Genomic DNA, 17,817 nt, shown 5'->3' with positions numbered 1-17,817 from the left:
AGGGGTGGGTGGGGTAAGGGAAGAGGGTTGGTTGGGGCAAGGGAAGAGGGGTGGGTGAGGCAAGGGAAGAAGGGTGGGTGAGGCAAGGGAAGAGGGGTGGGTGGGGCAAGGGAAGAGAGGTGGGTGAGGCAAGGGAAGAGAGGTGGGTGAGGCAAGGGAAGAGGGGGGGCTGGGGCAAGGGAAGAGGGGGGGCTGGGGCAGGGAAGAGGGGGGGCTGGGGCAGGGAAGAGGGGGGGCTGGTGCAGGGAAGAGGGGGGGCTGGTGCAGGGAAGAGGGGGGGCTGGTGCAGGGATTGATGGACACACTGACCATTAGCGCAAGCAATGAAAAGGACAGAAGGAATCCCTGTTGTCATTTAATTGACATAGACAGTCCTGTGTCAGTTAATAAAGTGTAAGTACGCATATGCACATTTTGAGTAACATCACCAGTCATGGGGCATAGTGGTGATGTTCTAAATTTAGAGGCTTGTATAGAGGTTCTACACTGTTGAATTATCACTAAATACCAGTAGTGCTGCCTAAAGGGGAGAAACTTTAAGTAAATATTCAAGAGTCATCCAAACATGGTTGTTTTGGACAGCTAAACTGTTAATAAACTATTTTAGGAACTTTTTAGAAACTATGTTGGATTAACATATTAGGGCAGTACTTCTATTTCAGTCAGGCAGACACACACACACGCGTGCACACACACACACACACACACACACACACACACACACACACACACACACACACACACACACACACACACACACACACACACACACACACACACACACACACACACACACACACACACACACACACACACACACACACACACACACACACACACACACACACACACACACACACACACACAGAGGCCAGCCGACGCGCAAGAATATTGGTTTGTTTGCCTAGCCCCTGCAAAGCGACCCCATTTATTTATCCTGCTAAACCTGGAACAACAAACAACCACTAGTAGCTACTGTGCACCGTCTGTTCCTCTGCTGTAAGTAACTGACTAAATTAAAAATGTTCTCGTATATAAAGGCCACATAGGCAGTTAAGGACCCCAGGCTCCCCACTGAGATGATAGTAATTAGAAGATCCAACAGATATCTGGCTGGGCTCTAATGTGTTTTATTATTCTCTGTTCTAAGAAACTATGCTGACCTGATGTTGCTCCATTTTTACAACCTTCGTCTATTTATTCATCTCCTTGTTCATTTTGATGCTGTTATCCTGCTGTAAACACCCTACTTACTTTGAATCCTATTTTCAGACGTGAGTCCCAAGGGAGCTTTTCCTGTGTAGTTACTCATCTACTCCCTCTGTATGAAGATTATACCGGGGCAGAGCGAGTGTTTTGATGGTTGTTGGGCTGGGTTAGTTTTACATCTTGATTTCAAAGACTCCTTTGTCTCCTTTGTTCATGCCGGGGGAACTTGTTTGTATTGCATTATTCATACTTTATTCTTTGTGTGTTTTTAATACACTGTAGTGATTTCAGAGACATCATCCTAGTAGAGAAACATCAAACCTCTGTGATGTAGCATGGAGGGTTCTCCCTTATGCAGAGAATGATTTGCAAATCGATCGTTCAGTTAATTCGGTCCTTCATGCTACAGCTCTCTCTCTCTCTCTCTATCTCTCTCTCGCTGTATCTGTAAAAGCTGGAGCCCCAAAATCCCGATAGAGGCGACCTCTGAGCCCTTCAGCCTTCATGTCATTACCACTGACCAGCAGCTCGCCTCTATCTAGCCCTGATCTCCCGACCTCCCTCAGTGGCAGCCAGCCAGCAGCCAGCAACATACCACACCACACTGCCAGAGAAACAGGAGAGGAGAGGGGGAGAGAAGGGAAGAGAAAAGAAGAGGGGAGAGAGAAGGGAGAGATAGAGAGGGTAGGAGAGGAGGGAGAGATAGAGAGGGTAGGAGAGGAGGGAGAGATAGAGAGGGTAGGAGAGGAGGGAGAGATAGAGAGGGTAGGAGAGGAGGGAGAGATAGAGAGGGGGAAAGAGAGATAAAAGCGAGGTGAGTGCGAGAAGAAAGGATTAGGAGAGAGAAAGGAAAAGAGGAGGAGAGAGGGAGTGGGGCAAGAGAAGGAGAAGGGGGAGAATGAGTGAGGAAGAGAGCTACAGTAGAGAGAAAGGGAGATCAAGAGAATTGGGAGAGGTAGAGAGAATGACATAGTAAGGGAGATAGAGAAAGGTAGGGAGAAAGAAGGAGAGTGGCAGATCAAATGAGAAAGGGAAAGACTGAGCGAGCGAGAGACAGAGAGAGAAATACCATGCTATTTCAAGGCCATGACTTACTGATAATGTCACTCTACTTCAAAGTGCAAAGCGCTCCTGCATGACTGCGCCTCTGGAGAATTCCCTTCCCTCCTAGTTCAGACGATACCAGGAAGCCTGACAACAGGGGGTGTGGTGCTTGCACATTCTATTTGACATGTTTCTAGGCTAAATTGTGATGAAAAGTACTTGGATTCCTTTTAATTGTGTGTTTATCGACCCACAGATGATACAGAGGATACCTGTAGATGCCTAATGAGTCCAATGAATCCAAAGAGGTAATACAGTGAGTAAGTATATTGTATATACATATACACTGAGGTAAATACAGACTGACAAAAATAACAGCAGAGTATGACGCATGTCAGTGTCCTGCTGTTACAATTTTGACAGCTCAATTTGACAAACACATTTCCTTGAATATAGTTTTCATCTGTCTTCGTCTGTTAAATTACTCAAGTCGTGATGTGTGCAATTTTGACATTCAATATAATTCATGTTTTTGTGTGGATCATTTCTTATTAACCTTTGGATACACCTACACATAGAGAATGAATTACTCGGCATCCTGACTTTGCAGGATTTTAATGCTATTTTAAGATAGAGCATATTGTTATGTTTTGAATGGACCACCTGCAAAGCGAAGAAGGAACGTTGAGAGGAGCACTGATTGAGTTCATATGACTCACTGACCAACTGAGAATCCCATTGGATGAATGGTAACAGTCCACTTACAATAGGGACGCATACCCATAGACAATGGATTGCAATCCATCTAAACACACTGACCTTCCTGCTCTTACTCCTTACGCTCTGAATGTCTATGATGGTAAAGTCATCACATTCTCCTCTGGGACACATAATGGTGTGTGAGAAAACCACAGCCTCTTTAAATTGCTCAGAAGCATTTCTATTGTGTTCCCCAAAAACTAGCTCCTTGAGCTGGAGGTCCTTGAATGAGAAAATAACCTCTCACTTTTCTCCTTGTCTGTCTACCTTCCTGCTCTCCATCTATCTATCATGATTCTCTCGTTCCCTCTACACTCTCAGGTTGCTGGGTAATTCCGTGGATGACGTGAGGAGGTCAGAGGAGCCCCTCTCCACCCTGCCCCTGTGTCCCTCTCAGCCTATCTGCCGCTGTGTCCTATGGCTTTTTATTCCTATGTGATGACAGAATGGGCTCATGTAGGGATAGAAGCCACTTAACACACGGCGAGAGAGCTACATAAAAAAAGATGGAAGTGATCCAGTCCTAGTTGGCCCGTCCCATACGCCTGGTACATACGGTTTGATTAATGTTTCCTGCTTCTGATTTCATGTTCCCTGAAGTTAAGCTACATTTGTGCTCATCCTTCAGATAACGAGCTAGCTCATCGAAGTGCTCAGAGAAGAGGGAGTCAGACGCTGTTATGGTTGTCAGTGCACCTGTTTTTGCTTCCAGGCACAAATGGCCTTTCCTGTTTCCAATTTCTGATGCGTTGGTGACAGCAGCGGTCTCCAGAGATGGATGTTGGAAAATTTTCAAAATACGTCATAAACCAAAGGAAGAAACAAGCAAGGAGAGACCAATGCAGATTTTTAATAGCCACTTTAAAAGAGGCACTGAGTGAACCACTTTACCATACAAGAGGCATTGTATTTCCATTTCTTTTCTCTCTTTCTCTCCCACTTTGATTCTGTTGCACATTATTAAAATAAAACTTTAACATTGAGCATTGCACCAGGAAATCATCTACCTACAACAACATACTATATAAGATACATATAAACAAGATAAAGCACCTTTTTTGTGCTAGTAAATAATATTCATAATTAAACAGTTGGAGGACAGACACGGAGGACTGAGTGTGTGTTTTGTGTGTGGTAGTATCAGTGCATGGGAGGAGCTCCTAAAACAGGTCTCAGGACTGTGAATAGTCCTTGGATGCACCTGAGTTCGTACAGATGGAAGCTTTCCTAATTTCCTTTCCTAAAGACCTACAGATGAATACTTTGTTGGAGGAGGTTTTACACAGTCGTTTTACAATTTTTTTAAAGAAACTACAGAGAATCAGCACAAACAGTTGGCTACAGATTTCATGTTCCCTTCAGATAGAGGACATTGGCGTTCACATTACAATGACAAATAACATAGCACCAGTTAATGTTTATACAAAGGCTAATACAATGAATGTCAATGCAGTACAGTAAGGTAAAAATAATACAAAAGGAGTAATTTTTTGAGAAGCATACACAAAAGGTGCACTGACATAGTTTAAATCAGTTGGGATGAAATTTGGTCCTGTTGCATTAAAAAAAAACAATATCCTCTATGAACACTTTGTGATTGTGAAACTTTCATGCATTATTTTGAAATATTATTAGAAGTAAGGTTTTATTTTCAAGTATAATTTTTTTCTTTCATTTTTCTAATGAAATATAATCTCTGAAAAAGATAATGTTCAACATAAGAATAGCAGGAATTAGTCAATGATTTGCCCTACTAGCCATTTCATTCTAGATTCATAAAATCATCTCTGCCATTAGTCCTCACATTTGTGTTATAACAACACATTTACAAGAGAAGAAGACATAAAGTGACAACATAAGTATTTAGACAAACATTTCACAGAGGAGATCCATGCAATCTCATTCATGGTCATGAAATGTCTTTTCAGTCTTTTAGTTTTTTTCCCTACAGACCCCCCCCCACACACTCAGTTTATTGATTCTGAAGTGTCCTTCCTCAAAGGAATCTTAAAGCTGGTGAGCTTTTGGCCAAACAGCTGGCTCAGGAGGTTGTTCTGAGACTCTGCTGTCCTATAGGAGTGGCTCTCCATGGACCTCACCCCTGTCCTTGGCCTAGACTTATTCAAGGAATTGTTCATAGGAGGCGCTGACACTTTAGAAACTGGGGAATGAAGAGCCCGTCCAAGAGTCCCCTTTTTGGCTTTGTAATCCCCATTAAAATGATGCACGATCTCGGCTTTCTTTGGCGTGCAATTATCGAGGAAGCTTCTCTTTGGTTGAAGGCCTAAACTCCCTGATGTTTTGTGCTTAGAGACTATTTTGTTGCTGACCACATCATCTCTAACGGAAGAGAGCACCGGGTAGTCGCTGGGGCCGTCTGATTTCCTGTGAACCGCTGGACTCTCGCACTTGCTAGGTCGGAACTTATTTCTGGCCTTGACGTCGACACCAAGGTTCTCCCGTGTGGCAGGAGAGGAGACCCTCTGTAAACTGTGAGGTGACCTCATCTCCTTTCTCTTCTTCTGTTCTTTTCTCACAGAGTCTTTGTCCTCGCTGGAAGCTGAGCTATGGGAAGTGAGCTTGGTGTGGTGGACTGGTGTTGACTCCATGGCCCTGGGGCTGTTGTTGGAGCTGTGTTTATTAATGCTTTCACTGGGCTTGGGTGTGGAGGCTTTGTCCTTTTGCTTGTTGTCATGGCTGTGAGTGCTGGTTGACTGTTGCCCTTGCTCATCTTCCCTCATTTGGTACATCACAATGGTAGATGCCTTATGCTTTGTAGGAGGATGGTGGAGTTCATGTGAATAGGGTGTCTTTGAGCTAACATACAACTCCTCATCCGATGCCGTGGCATCGCTCCTCTGTATCTTCTTCCCTTCAGCTTCTGCAGTGCTAGTCTGTGTGCTGCTCTCCGGAGTGCTCTGCGTATCATCTGCGAAACACTCCCTCTTCTCTTCAGTTGTATTGCTCTCAAGTGGATTGTCCTCTTCCTTCACATCACATGGATCTGTGAATGATTTGCCATCCGCCTCACCAATGTCTCTAACAGGCAGCTTTGACGAAGGACTGGGAACAATGTCCTCTGTTTTGGGTGTAGCAGTGGAGAGACCTTCAGAGCCCAGGTGAAATGTACAATGCTCCAGCTCTAACAGCATGTCAGTGTATTCCTCAGCCATTTCCTCAGTCTTCACAATGGCATCATTTTCAGTGTGATATTCATCTGCCCTGGTCTGTGTAGAGCCCTCTGTTGTGTGTACAGAGGGGTTCAGAACTGGCATCTCAGCACTCCGATTTAAGTGCAGTGAGGCTATGCTGGCGATGCCACTGTCAGAGCTGTTCTCTTGTAGATTGTCAGTGAGAATCTTTCTCTTTTTGCTTGCTGGCAATTCACATTCATCGTTCTCTTTGGAGGCAGATGTTTTGATAGGTCTGAGAACTCCTCTGAACTTGAAGATCTTATTCCCTCCTGACAAGTGCTTTTCCATGTGTCGGTCAAACTGCTCTTTCTTAGAGAAGGTGTAGTTGCAGGTGCTACAGATGAAAGATTTCTTGATCACATGCATGACGTCTGCACACAGCTCACAGGTGTAGAGGGTTGTATGCTTTGAGTCAAGCTCATCCACCTCTTCATGCTCACTTTTCAGATGCTCTTTTAGTTCCTGTGGCTCTTGGTAGGTCACTGGGCATTTGTGGCACAGGAAAATTTTATTTAAGTTGTGCACAACCAGATGTCTCTGAAGCTTGAAGGGTTTGGGGAACTGCTTGCCACAGTGGTGGCAGTCTCTTGAGGGGTCTTTACAGTTGGGGTGCATCTCCACATTCTTTGGCGCCATCTCTGTTTTGTGCAGAACCTCAACTGGTGTCAGCATGCTAGATTTCCCCACTTTTTCAATGTTCCTTTTAGGCTTGACAACTTTGGGCTGAGCTACCTCTGTAGTTTTCACCTCCTGCCCAGTGGTTTCTACTGTGGCTGGTTTCTCCTTGTTGGAGACCTTATTGGACTCTCTGCTGGCCTTGCTAGGGCGGCGTTGCATGATGGAAGTGATGAAGTTCTTCACAGCTGACTCCTGCATGCCAGAGCCTGGCAGACTCCCCAGGATAGCGCTGTGTGACTGGCCCTTGCGGGCAAACTGCGTGGCATGTTCCCGTAAGTGCTCATTGTACATCCACACATCCGATATCTCTTTCAGGCACATACCACAGGTCCAGATGCCGGCCTTGTTCTTGGCGTGTTTCTCCCTCAGGTGGTCCCTCAGCTGCTCCCGGGAGCTGAACTTGCGCTGGACACACATGTAGCAGGTGGGAGGTGGAGAGGGGTTGTGGGATAGCTTGTGGAAGTTAAGCTCCCCCAGGGTTAGGAACCAAGTGAAGCACACCTTGCACTTGTAATGTTTTTCCTTGATCTTTAAGCTGCCCTCTTGTCGTTTTCTTCCTCTGCGCTCTGTGAGCTTCTTGGGCTTTGCAGTGTCTCTGGTCTGTGCATCATCAGTGCCAATGGGTCCAGCTAATGGGATGTCCTTGATGGAGTCAAATAATTGAATTTCGGGTAGCTGGAATGTGGTATTGAGGTTTGGGATGTCAATGCTGTGGAAAGGAGACACATTTTCTGTAGCACATGGCTCTTCGGGATAAGGTGCAGAAGGGGCTATGATAGGAAGAGGATGTTGTGGGGTTGGGACTTCTGCTTTACAGGAAGTTGGGTCAGAGGAGATCACAGCATCTGTAACAAGGTCAATGGAGGCACTCCATGCCAATGATGCTTTGTCGATTGTGCTCTCAGGTGGGCACAGGAAGTCACTGCCATGCTTCACAGTATTCTCATGAATGTCTTTGTGATCTGTTGTGTCTTGTTTCAGGTTACATACTTTCTTGGAATCACACTTTAAAGTGCTATTATGACACATGTTCAACATGATAGCATCATCAATGGATATCGTTTCATATTTACAAGGTTCATTTTGATTGTTGACAAATGTTAGGTCCAACTGATTTTCTCTATAGTCATCTTTCTTTTCCAGATACAGGTCAGGAGGGGGATGGTCTTGAACTAATGATGAATCGGGTGATAGTTTCTGCTTCTTGTTCTTCTTGCCATAAACCTTTGCACACTTTTTCCTTTTCAGTTCAACGTTTCTAGAGGGGAATAACTGTGAGAATGTGCTTTCATCATCAAGGAAAGCATTCAAATTAGGGATTAGTCCAGGAGGGCTTGCAGGAGAAGATTTAAAACAGGTGAGATTCTCCACCTCATCTGTTGGGCAACTGTTTTTCTCACATTCAATCTTTACTGCAACCTCTCCCAGTATCTCTGTGGAAAGACTCTGGTCTGAAGTCTGTTGCTCACCTGCCTCTTTTGTGTCATACAAATTCTCTCTAGATGTATCATACTCCCTACTAATATTCTCACTTACAGATACTCCATAATCGCTTCCAACATCCATACTAACTTCTGCTAGGCCATTGACGATCTCTGACAAATTTGTGCCTTTCCCCTCTTCTGTACCAGTGTTGCTTTGAATCAAGTCCATATCTTGGGTGAGCAGATTTGTAACCTTTATTGGAGACATGGGTATCTGTTCAATGCCACTGTTACTTGTTACAGCAAATGGGACTCCCTGTTGCTCTGTAACTATGTGTTTAACACTAGAATTGGTTATGTCTTGTTTCTCAGGTGACTTGCAGTATTCTTGCTTTAGGCGGGTTTGGAATTCAGGACTAATTGCCTGTAATATGTCTGTTTTCTCGTTCACCTCATTGTTTTTGTTCTTCTGTGGTTTGTAGCTTTTCTTGGCTTTTGTCAACTGAGGAGGCATTTGCTGAAATATGTCATCAACTGACATTGCCATATTTGTTTCACCTGTGGTGTCCTCCAGGATTACATCTGTTTCTCCTTGTTTGGTTATGAAGGAGCTATTACTTGTCTCAGGGCAGTGATTGTCAGAGACATCATTGCTTTCTGTTTGCAAACAGGTCTGTGGAACCAGGAGCTCTAGATCATCTCTATGTTCTGTTTCTATAGAGTGGGATGTTTGGTAACTGTGTAGGCTCCCTTGATGATTTGCAATTTCCAAATGTGGGCTTCTTTCAGTCCTGATCAAATGTTTCATGGCCTTGTGTCTCTTTAATCCTGGCACCGTCCGGAAAAACATGGCACATATCTCACACAGATTTGTCTTTTTCTGCATGGTTTCTTCCTCTTGCTTGTGGATTGCTGAGCACTGACCTTCCTCCACTGTTAGAGATTCTATTTGGTCTGATGGTAATGGGGTTGGCTCATTCTCACAGATGATCAGTGGTTTGGGAGTGAGCTGATCATCTGAGATTTCCTTTATCAAAGGACGGGTGTTCTGCTCACTATGGACCTCATTGATATCTAGGACTTCTGGCAGCACCTCTCGATCCACTCTCTTTAGCAAGTCAACATGTAAGTCCAAATAGTCAATAGTTTGAAGGGGAACTGGGCAAACGTCCAAATCCTCCTTTATATCGCTAATGGACTGAGCAGTGCTCTGAGAAGGGAGAACCAATAAAATGAATGGAAATGATATGTCATTTTGGATGCTGCTCTTGTTCAAAGATTCATCTGGTGGACTTAGCTTGGCTGTATGGTGTGGACTCATAGGTGACTCTGTGTACATGTCACACATTCTTTTGTCTGACGTCAATGCCGTGTCATCGCTTAGATCAATGTCACACATTGTTTTGTCTGACGTCAATGCCATATCATCACTTAGATCACAAGGTTCACAGTCATCCTTGGGCCTCTGCTTGATGGCTGGCTCATCCTTATCCACGTTGGCTGGGGAGATAGGAGTGTAATCAAACTGACTCAGTTGTGGAGGCTCATCTGGAATGTAATTGTAGTTCAGTGGGCTTAGTTTGAAATCATACAGTGATACGGAGACTCTCTTCATAAGGGCCTCCATTGCTTCAGATGGCTCTGCTGCAATGGTCAAGGGTAGGGGAGAGGGAATGCAGGCTTCAGTGCCAGAGATTTTACCCTCTGTGATTCCCAAGTACAGTTGAGGAGGACTTCCTAAAGAGTACTCCATCTCAGCTCTTATGGTCAATGGGTTATCAATATGCAGTACTTCTTTGGCATTTAGGTCATCACAGTTTTCCTCCTTAAGAGATTGTGTGTCATGGATTGAGGCTGGGATAGTATCCATATTATTGCATGTGATTGGCTGTGATTGTTCTTGTTCTTGTGTGTCAGGGTTCACCACAGGTGTGTGTGGAGAAGCTGGTAGAACAGGACTGGATGGAGGAGCATCATCTGGAATATTATCCAGCCTTTCGTCCATCTGCGAGTCCTCTTTGCATGGTGAATGCTGGGAAAATGCCATGAGATGTAAAGGAACTTGTTCCTGAATGTCTTCAACATCTGGAATCTCTTCCATTTGTCTGTGGTTGGCCTCACATTCAGGTTCCTTTTCTGTTTCTGCTTGTTCCTCAAGTGTATGTTCCATGTGTGCATCACTGTCAAGGTCACTGTCATGCTCAGCAATGACCAACATGGTGCTTTCATCATCTGACTCAATGTTGGAAAAGGTTGAGCTGTGGTTACCATGATCTGTATTGGGTTCCGTCAACCGTGCACTGCAAAGCTTATCTGTGACAGTCTCCATGAAGACATGGGTTGATTGATTGGCAATGTCATTCTCAGGGGTACTACACCTCAAATGAACTGTACAGCTTATCACCTCATCCTGTATTGTACTGTCAGATTCAATGTTGTCTTCCTCTGTATTGTCCTCCGTCTGTTCATTTGCAGATGGCGAAGGACATACACTCTCAGAGTGACTTTGGACATCTATGGATTGTTCCTCAGATGCATTTTCTACCTCTTCAAGCATATTATCCAAGTTATCATCCATTTCCTGCTCTGCTAGGTTGGAACCGTTGGAGGACTGGCTCACATACTTAGTATTACAACTGATGTCCTCCACTAGATCTTTTGGCTCCTGATGCTCATCAATGGTAGCATCTAGAAGCTCTGTATGCTCATCAATGGATGTATTTAGAAGCCCTCTATGCTCATTAGTGGAAGTATCTAGAAGCTTTATATGGTCATCAATGGAAGTATCCACAAGCCCTCTATGCTCATCAATGGAAGTATCTATAATCTCTGTATGCTCATCAATGGTAGTATGTGGAAGCTCTGGACGCTCATCAATGGTAGTATGTGGACGCTCTCGATGCTCATCAATGGTAGTATGTGGACGCTCTCGATGCTCATCAATGGTAGTATGTGAAAGCTCCGGAGGCTCATCAATGGTAGTATGTGGAAGCTCCGGAGGCTCATCAATGGTAGTATGTGGACGCTCTCGATGCTCATCAATGGTAGTATGTGAAAGCTCTGTATGCTCAAGGAGGGCCCTTTTGGCTTCAATGATTTCATCCCCACAGTTCTCAAGCTTCTGGTTCTCACAGGTCTCCTTATTCATTGGTGGATTATCCATTTCAGTGTTTGAGCAGTAATCAGTTTCTATAACACAACTGTCTTCAGTGGCTTTGTTCCTGATTGGCATGTCTTTGAATTCTGACCCACTGTCATTGTAAGGTATAGACTCACTTGGCTGCAGAGAAACAATCTCTTTTACAGCAGGTGGGAGCTCTGTGTTTTCAGAGAGAGGAGGCTGTAATTCGAAGTGTGTGGATTCAACGTTCGCCTCATCAGGAATAACCTTTTCATTATGATCTCTACTCTCAGCAGCATCAGCAGATGGAGCTTGGCTTTCATTGACTAAGTGTTCTGGGCTCTTAGGTGAGGTGTGGTTTGGCTCCTCCACTTCAGGTGTGATGGGATCGTTTTTGAAAATGGAATCTGATATCACCTCCAGGCTTTTTGTCAGGTTTTCTGCATAGGTCTTGCTCTCTAGAATCTCTTCAGATTTCTCTATGGCAGTTCTCTTGTCAACACCCATGCCTTCATCTTTGTGGTCATCCTGTTGCAGTTGCTCTTTCTCTGCATTTGAGGTTGTGGTTATCATACTGTGTTCACAGTCATCCATCTCGCTAAACTGCTCAAGGATACTGGGTACAGCATGGGTTGGAGTATGATGACCCTCCATCAACTCAAACTCAAATGGACTGGACCATGGTAGACCAGGCTCAGAAAAGACCTCTGAATGTGGGTCAGACGGCATACTTGACATGCTTTGCACAGGGCAGCCCATATCCAGACCAGTGTCTTCATTCTCAGATTTGTGGTCCAGTCTCAGTGGGCAGAATTTGCTCATCTTCAGCTGCTTCGGAGACTCAGTAAGAAGTGGCGGACTACTCAGCTTGGCTGTCTGGAGCTGATTTTCCAACTCTGTCACAATTCTCTTTATCTCTAGATCATCTTCTGACACATAACTGTTGAGATGCGCCCTGTAGTCCATTATTTTGTCTGGCAGAGACAAAGGAACATGATTGTAATCTGATTTCTTTTCATTTGATTTATCAGAGTTGTCTTTGTATTGGGATATTTCATCTGGTAACATGGTGAAATCAACCATTAGGCCCCAGTCCCTCTGTTCCAAGAAAGGAGAAAGTAAGGATGATGAGGTAAACACCTCCTTTTTGTCATTGGTGGTATCTAAGGAGTTGAAACCTTCTTTGTGTAATGGAACGTCAGTGTAGAGGCCATTGTCATATCCTGCCTCCGAGAGGTCCCCGAACATTGACGATGTGTCAAATGAGAGTGGAGACTTCATAAGACTCTGGTCTTGCTCTAGGGGGTATGGGATGAGATGTGATGTCTCTTTCTGCGTCAGAGGCTCGTGAAATTCAGTTGGAGACAGGCACACTTTTAGTGCACTGAAAAGAGGTGTGGACTTGGGGACTACCTCATTGTTGAAAGTCAATGGGTTTTTAATGGAATGGACACTCTCATTGTGTTCATCAAATGTAGAAATGTCTGATATCTTTGAATGTGGCTGTGTAGATTGCTCTTCTATTCTTTTGTATACTGATTTTTCATTTGAGGTTGTTTCATGCTTTCTGAATTTATTATAAGAATGTCCTTCCTTGTTGTTTGTGGCAGGATGTGATGATTGAAGCTGGTGTGATTTGAGATCAGAACTAGTAGATTGAAAATGTAATGATTCCCCTTTGGAGGACTTGTTGGCTGTCCTTAGTGGTGTGTTTTTGTCAGAACTTGCTATTGTGTCAGTTTCTCTACTAAATGAGTCATCTTTCTCCCTTGAGGGCACATCTGTGCTTCTACATTTCTCAAGGTTTTTGACTGAACTCCTCACCTTTGGTAGTGCTGATATTGGATCAACATCTTCAATATGGGAGTTAGTGATCCTTGTGGCCACTGAATTGTCTTTGTTAGTAGAGTGGAGAGTCTTATCAGCGCTATACCTCTTAGTAGATTTGGTGAATGTCAGTGCTAGTTGGGTGCTAGTCTCTTTGCATATCTTTTGTGGAGATCGCTCATAGGTTCTCTGCTCGGAAGAGTCTTTCCTCCTGATCTCCACTCTTTTCTCCCAGTCTGAGTCTGTGTGATCAGTGCTTTTGGGGCTATTAATGCTATCGCTGGAGAAACTCACAGACGTGCTGACTTCACTGCTTGTGGATGACCGGCTGCCTCTCCTCCCAAGTCTCTGGTTAGAGCCAGGTTTCTCTGGAGATAGGGAGACTTCTTCAGTTTTCTTCACCTGAAAGCACTCTTTTGACTCGTGCCTCCATGCTGCACTGTCCCTGTCACTCCTAGCCCGCCATTTGCACTCCTTTGTGTAGGTGTACTTGCAGCGGCCACTTTGGCTCAGGCGACCTTGGCTTGCTATCTTCACAGGCTCACACTCGTCATCTGAGTCTGAGACATAGTCATACTCCCCAAACATTGGGTTTGGCACCGTGGGCGTAAGTCTCTCCATCACCAGCGAGAACTGGAGGTTTTTGGTGCCTTTTACATGGAGCTTGTTTAACTTGTTTTTCTGTTGAACTATTTTGTGGATGAGTTCTTTGCTCCAGGTACCGGCACCGGTCCTTTTCCTTTTACTCTCCCTTGCTGCAATCCTCTGGGTTGGTGAACTCCTGTTTGCAGAGGAGACTTGGGAAGAGGTTGAGCCACTCAACAAAGAGCTATTCTGGAGATTTCGAACTCCACAACGTTCTGAAAATTTGCTGGATAAGAGGAACCTTGGAGTGTTAATGTTTTCCTCTTCACTTTGTTTTCTTATATCTTTCACTTTATTTTCTTGCTCCCTCGGTTTCTCCACTGAGGTGATCCTTGAATTTTTATGAGACACTTCTTTTTTTATGTTCATTTTCTCTTCCTGCTCAAAATTCAGAGAAGTCTTCTCAAGTTTGCTTTCTGTGTGCTTGCTGTCTGTCTCAAAGCTCTCAATGTCTGAGTCATAAATATATTTTCCTTGTGTCAGAGACCTGTCATCTTCAGTAGATTGTTTGCTTTTGCACTCAAAGACCATTGAGTCTTTGGTTTTTAGAGTATGCCTGTTCGACGATACTTTGACAGTGCTGAGGTCATCATCTGCGAATGCATCAATGAAGCTGCTGTCAATCTCTGCATTGTCTGACTGATACCCCAGTCCATTTAGAGCCTCAGTGATTAGGCTATCTAACTTTGCATCCTCTATCTCCAAGTCAGGAAGTGAGACAGGAAGGTTACCTACCCCAGAGAACAGGTTGAGTTTCATGGGGTCGTCCTTAGAATCCCCTTTTATTTCGCTGTCAGACATAAGTTCTCCGTTCTTATTGAGCCCCAGCAGAGACAGGTGAAGGTCAGATGGACACCTTGCCATGGAGACACTTTGACATAAACTGGTCCCAGAGGATGAAGCTTTTATCATGTCATTGTGAAACTGTGTTGAACTTCCTGGTGTTCTTCTGGTGTCATCCACCTTTTGTGCAAATGCATGCTGTCCACAGTATTGCTTATGGCCAAGGAATGCGGCCAGGTTAGTAAAGTTCTGATCACACTGCTTGCACGTGAGAAGCACATCCAGTTGGTCAAGGTTTGCCGTGGCTAAAGACGTAGCTAACAGTTGATGTGCAGAGTATGGTGGTGGAGGTGGGTGATGCTCCACCCCAAAGCCCTCCATATAGCCCTTGTTGCCATCCATAGTAGGCTTTGGATGTCCGTTGTCGTGCAGGTAGCTCATCATGTCATCTTTTGCCCTCTCTGGGGTGTAAGGCAGGTTACGGGAGGCGTCTGAGTGGAAATGATGAGAGTTAGTGCTGAGGTTATCTGTAGGTCCTTGTGCCTTCACTTGGTGCTGGGGATAGAATGGAGGGGGATGCCCAGTCTTTGATATCTGGCTGTCCTCAGAGAGGTTGACAGGGCTTGTTGAGGCTGGGGAGAGTGAAGAACATGTGCTGCTAGAGGCTGGGTTATGGACTGGGGAGGGTGAGGGAGATTCATATGGTGACACCTTTATAAGCCCCATTGGTGGGACCTGTAATGGTGGATATCCATGTGTTCTTGATGATGCCCCAGGCAATGATTGGTTCATTCCAAAATATATGGGCTTATTCTTGGACTCACAGACCTTTGCGTGACTTGTCTCAACTTTAAAATTTGGTATTGTACTGCAGCCCTGTTTGATACTCTCTTGCCTTGGGTTTGAGAATCCTTTATTAGGTCTATTGTTTTGGAAAGAGCTGGGGCTTTTCAGTGAACCATTCTTATGTGATTTAGTGTCATCCTGCCAGTCAGAGGGTGCTACCAAATAAGTGAGCTTTTGGTTGCTTAGTTGCCTAGACAACTCAATCCTGTTTTGGTTCGTCATGGCAGAAGTGAGGCCTATCTGCTGCCATGGCATCCTACCGCTTTTGGATGTGTTTGGCCTTTGATCTGGCTGGTTCTGAAACTGAAACGTATCATTCATATTAGGATAAGGCATAGTGTTTTGGTCAGCTGGTGAAAAGTTCTTATTCAGTCCCTCCCATGAGTGTGGTAAGCTACTATGGGCCTTGGTGTTGATTATTTTGTCAAAAGGCACTGAACCCATGTGGATACTATTGAGTGGAGGGCTGCTGTTGTAGGCTTTGTTTGGAAAGTGCATTTGGGAGCTTGTACCTTGTGCAATATTTTTGGCATGGTGTACACTGCCTTTAATAAGTGTTCTCTGGCTGTCAGCAGCAATGTCTTTGGAGGGGCAGCTCCTCTTGCTTCCTGAAGCGAGGGCAGCATCCCTATGGCCGAACACTTCCATGCTCTCTGGCAGGGCACTCTTACCCTTCTCCGACTGCTGGGAGCTGAAGCCAGAGCTCTCACTACTAGCCGAGTCCTCACTCAGGCCCCTGGGGCAGTTCATAGAGGATGCCGCCCCTTGTCGAGCTTGCAGGTACTTCGGTAGCTGTGGAGGATGGGGGTAGGAAGATCTGTCCTCTGGCTGGTCACTCTTGAATTGAGTGTTATTCTGAACCCCCTCCTTTCCCTCCCCAGATGGCTGAAAGGAAAAAGAGTTATGAGTCACCTGGGAAGAAGCCAAAGAGGAGGGGTCTATATAGTCCTGGGATTGGGGGTTCTGATCAAAGGCAAAAGGGTCTGGGTTTGAGTCCTCCGACAACTTGTATCCGTACTGAAACAGAAAAGATACAGAGCTACCATTCGCCTTGTTCGCCTCCTTGAGAACAGTGGATTTTTGTGAGGAAATGCCATAGTTAGCACCGTTAAAAGTCCTCTCTGGAGACTGCCAGTCATTGGAGCCACTCAACTGAAAGTCTGGGAAGAGCAGCTGGCTGCTTGGCTGTGAGTTATTATTGTTCTCAATTGGGCCTGGTTGCTGCTGCTGGGGTGGGAGTTGGTGGGTGGATGTCCCACCTGTGGTTCCCAGTAGCTGTGAGGTATAGCTTGGGGAGGTGAGGTTGCAAGAGGTCTCCTGGAAGCAGCGGCTGTAGTTGAGTTCCTCCTGCTGCAGCTCAGCCTCTCGCTCTGGTATACTGGGCACGTGGAACCTGTAGCTGCCCGTAACTGGGCTTCGGCTGGCCTCCATCTTCTTGGGTGGCGAGACCTTCTGCTGTGGGTAGGCAATACCAATAGTAGGGTTAGAACGTGGATTGGTGATGCTGAGTCTGTACAGCTGCTGTGGGTTACCGCGCTCAGACTTCCCCGACCGCTTGCCCTTGTCTCTGCTCCGGCACTTCCCACTGGGGGACTGGGGGCTGCCTTTACCACTGGGCCACGTCCTGTTGCTGGAGAACTTAGGCCGGTTCTGCAGTGACTTGAAGTCAATTTTTCCCGCCTGCTGAGGTCGGATCACAGCCTCGCGCTGCTGAGTATAGTCCCTGTCCTTGTCTACAAACTTGGCTCCTCTGCGGATTGTCCGCGCCTCCACGCCCGCACCTGAGAAGTGCTCTGAAGACTCTTTTGTGGCTTTCTCACTGCTGCCGTACTGCTCCAGTGCAGTGCCTTCATCCTTCAGTTTGGACTCAGCATCCAGCTTTTTGACAGCATACGTGCGCTGAGTCTCTCCTGCCATGGTGCAGACGAGAGGTGCTGTTCAGGCCTGGTCCTCGTATCTGGCGTTATCTGGGAAGCAGGAGCATGACGAGTCTGGGAGTCTGGAACAATATGCTGCTTCCAGTGGCACAAACGTCAGAGATGGGAGGACGGCTCTCTGCACGATTATCTCTCCGCTCTCATCGTGGACCACTGATCTGGCAGTTTACCGTCTGGGAGTCCTGCAGAGACAGACAGGAAAAAGAGTGGGTTAGATTTCTGAAAATCACCACATTTCACATAAACAGTTTTAGCACTTTTGCTTTCATTGAGAGGCTTTTCATTAAAAAAAGCATGAAAATTGCCATTAGAAATGCATTTCTATAAATGTATGTTGTATCAAGAAGAAT

The 17,817-nt window shown here is 45.4% G+C and overlaps 1 protein-coding gene across 1 annotated transcript in view; it reads right to left on the bottom strand.

Moving 5' to 3' along the window:
- Positions 1–3,842: 3,842 nt before the first annotated feature.
- LOC106561431 (uncharacterized) overlaps positions 3,843–17,817 on the bottom strand; it is a 159,049-nt gene continuing 145,074 nt past the window's right edge. Inside the window, exon 3 of the mRNA XM_014125398.2 lies at positions 3,843–17,649. Within this exon, the coding sequence (XP_013980873.2) occupies positions 4,980–17,447 (12,468 nt within the window). The 5' untranslated portion in view covers positions 17,448–17,649 and the 3' untranslated portion in view covers positions 3,843–4,979. The remainder of the gene's footprint in view (positions 17,650–17,817) is intronic.

This window comes from Salmo salar, chromosome ssa10, assembly GCF_905237065.1.
Source record: "Salmo salar chromosome ssa10, Ssal_v3.1, whole genome shotgun sequence".
Taxonomy (NCBI): domain Eukaryota; kingdom Metazoa; phylum Chordata; class Actinopteri; order Salmoniformes; family Salmonidae; genus Salmo; species Salmo salar.
This window is presented reverse-complemented; position numbering and strand designations above follow the sequence as displayed.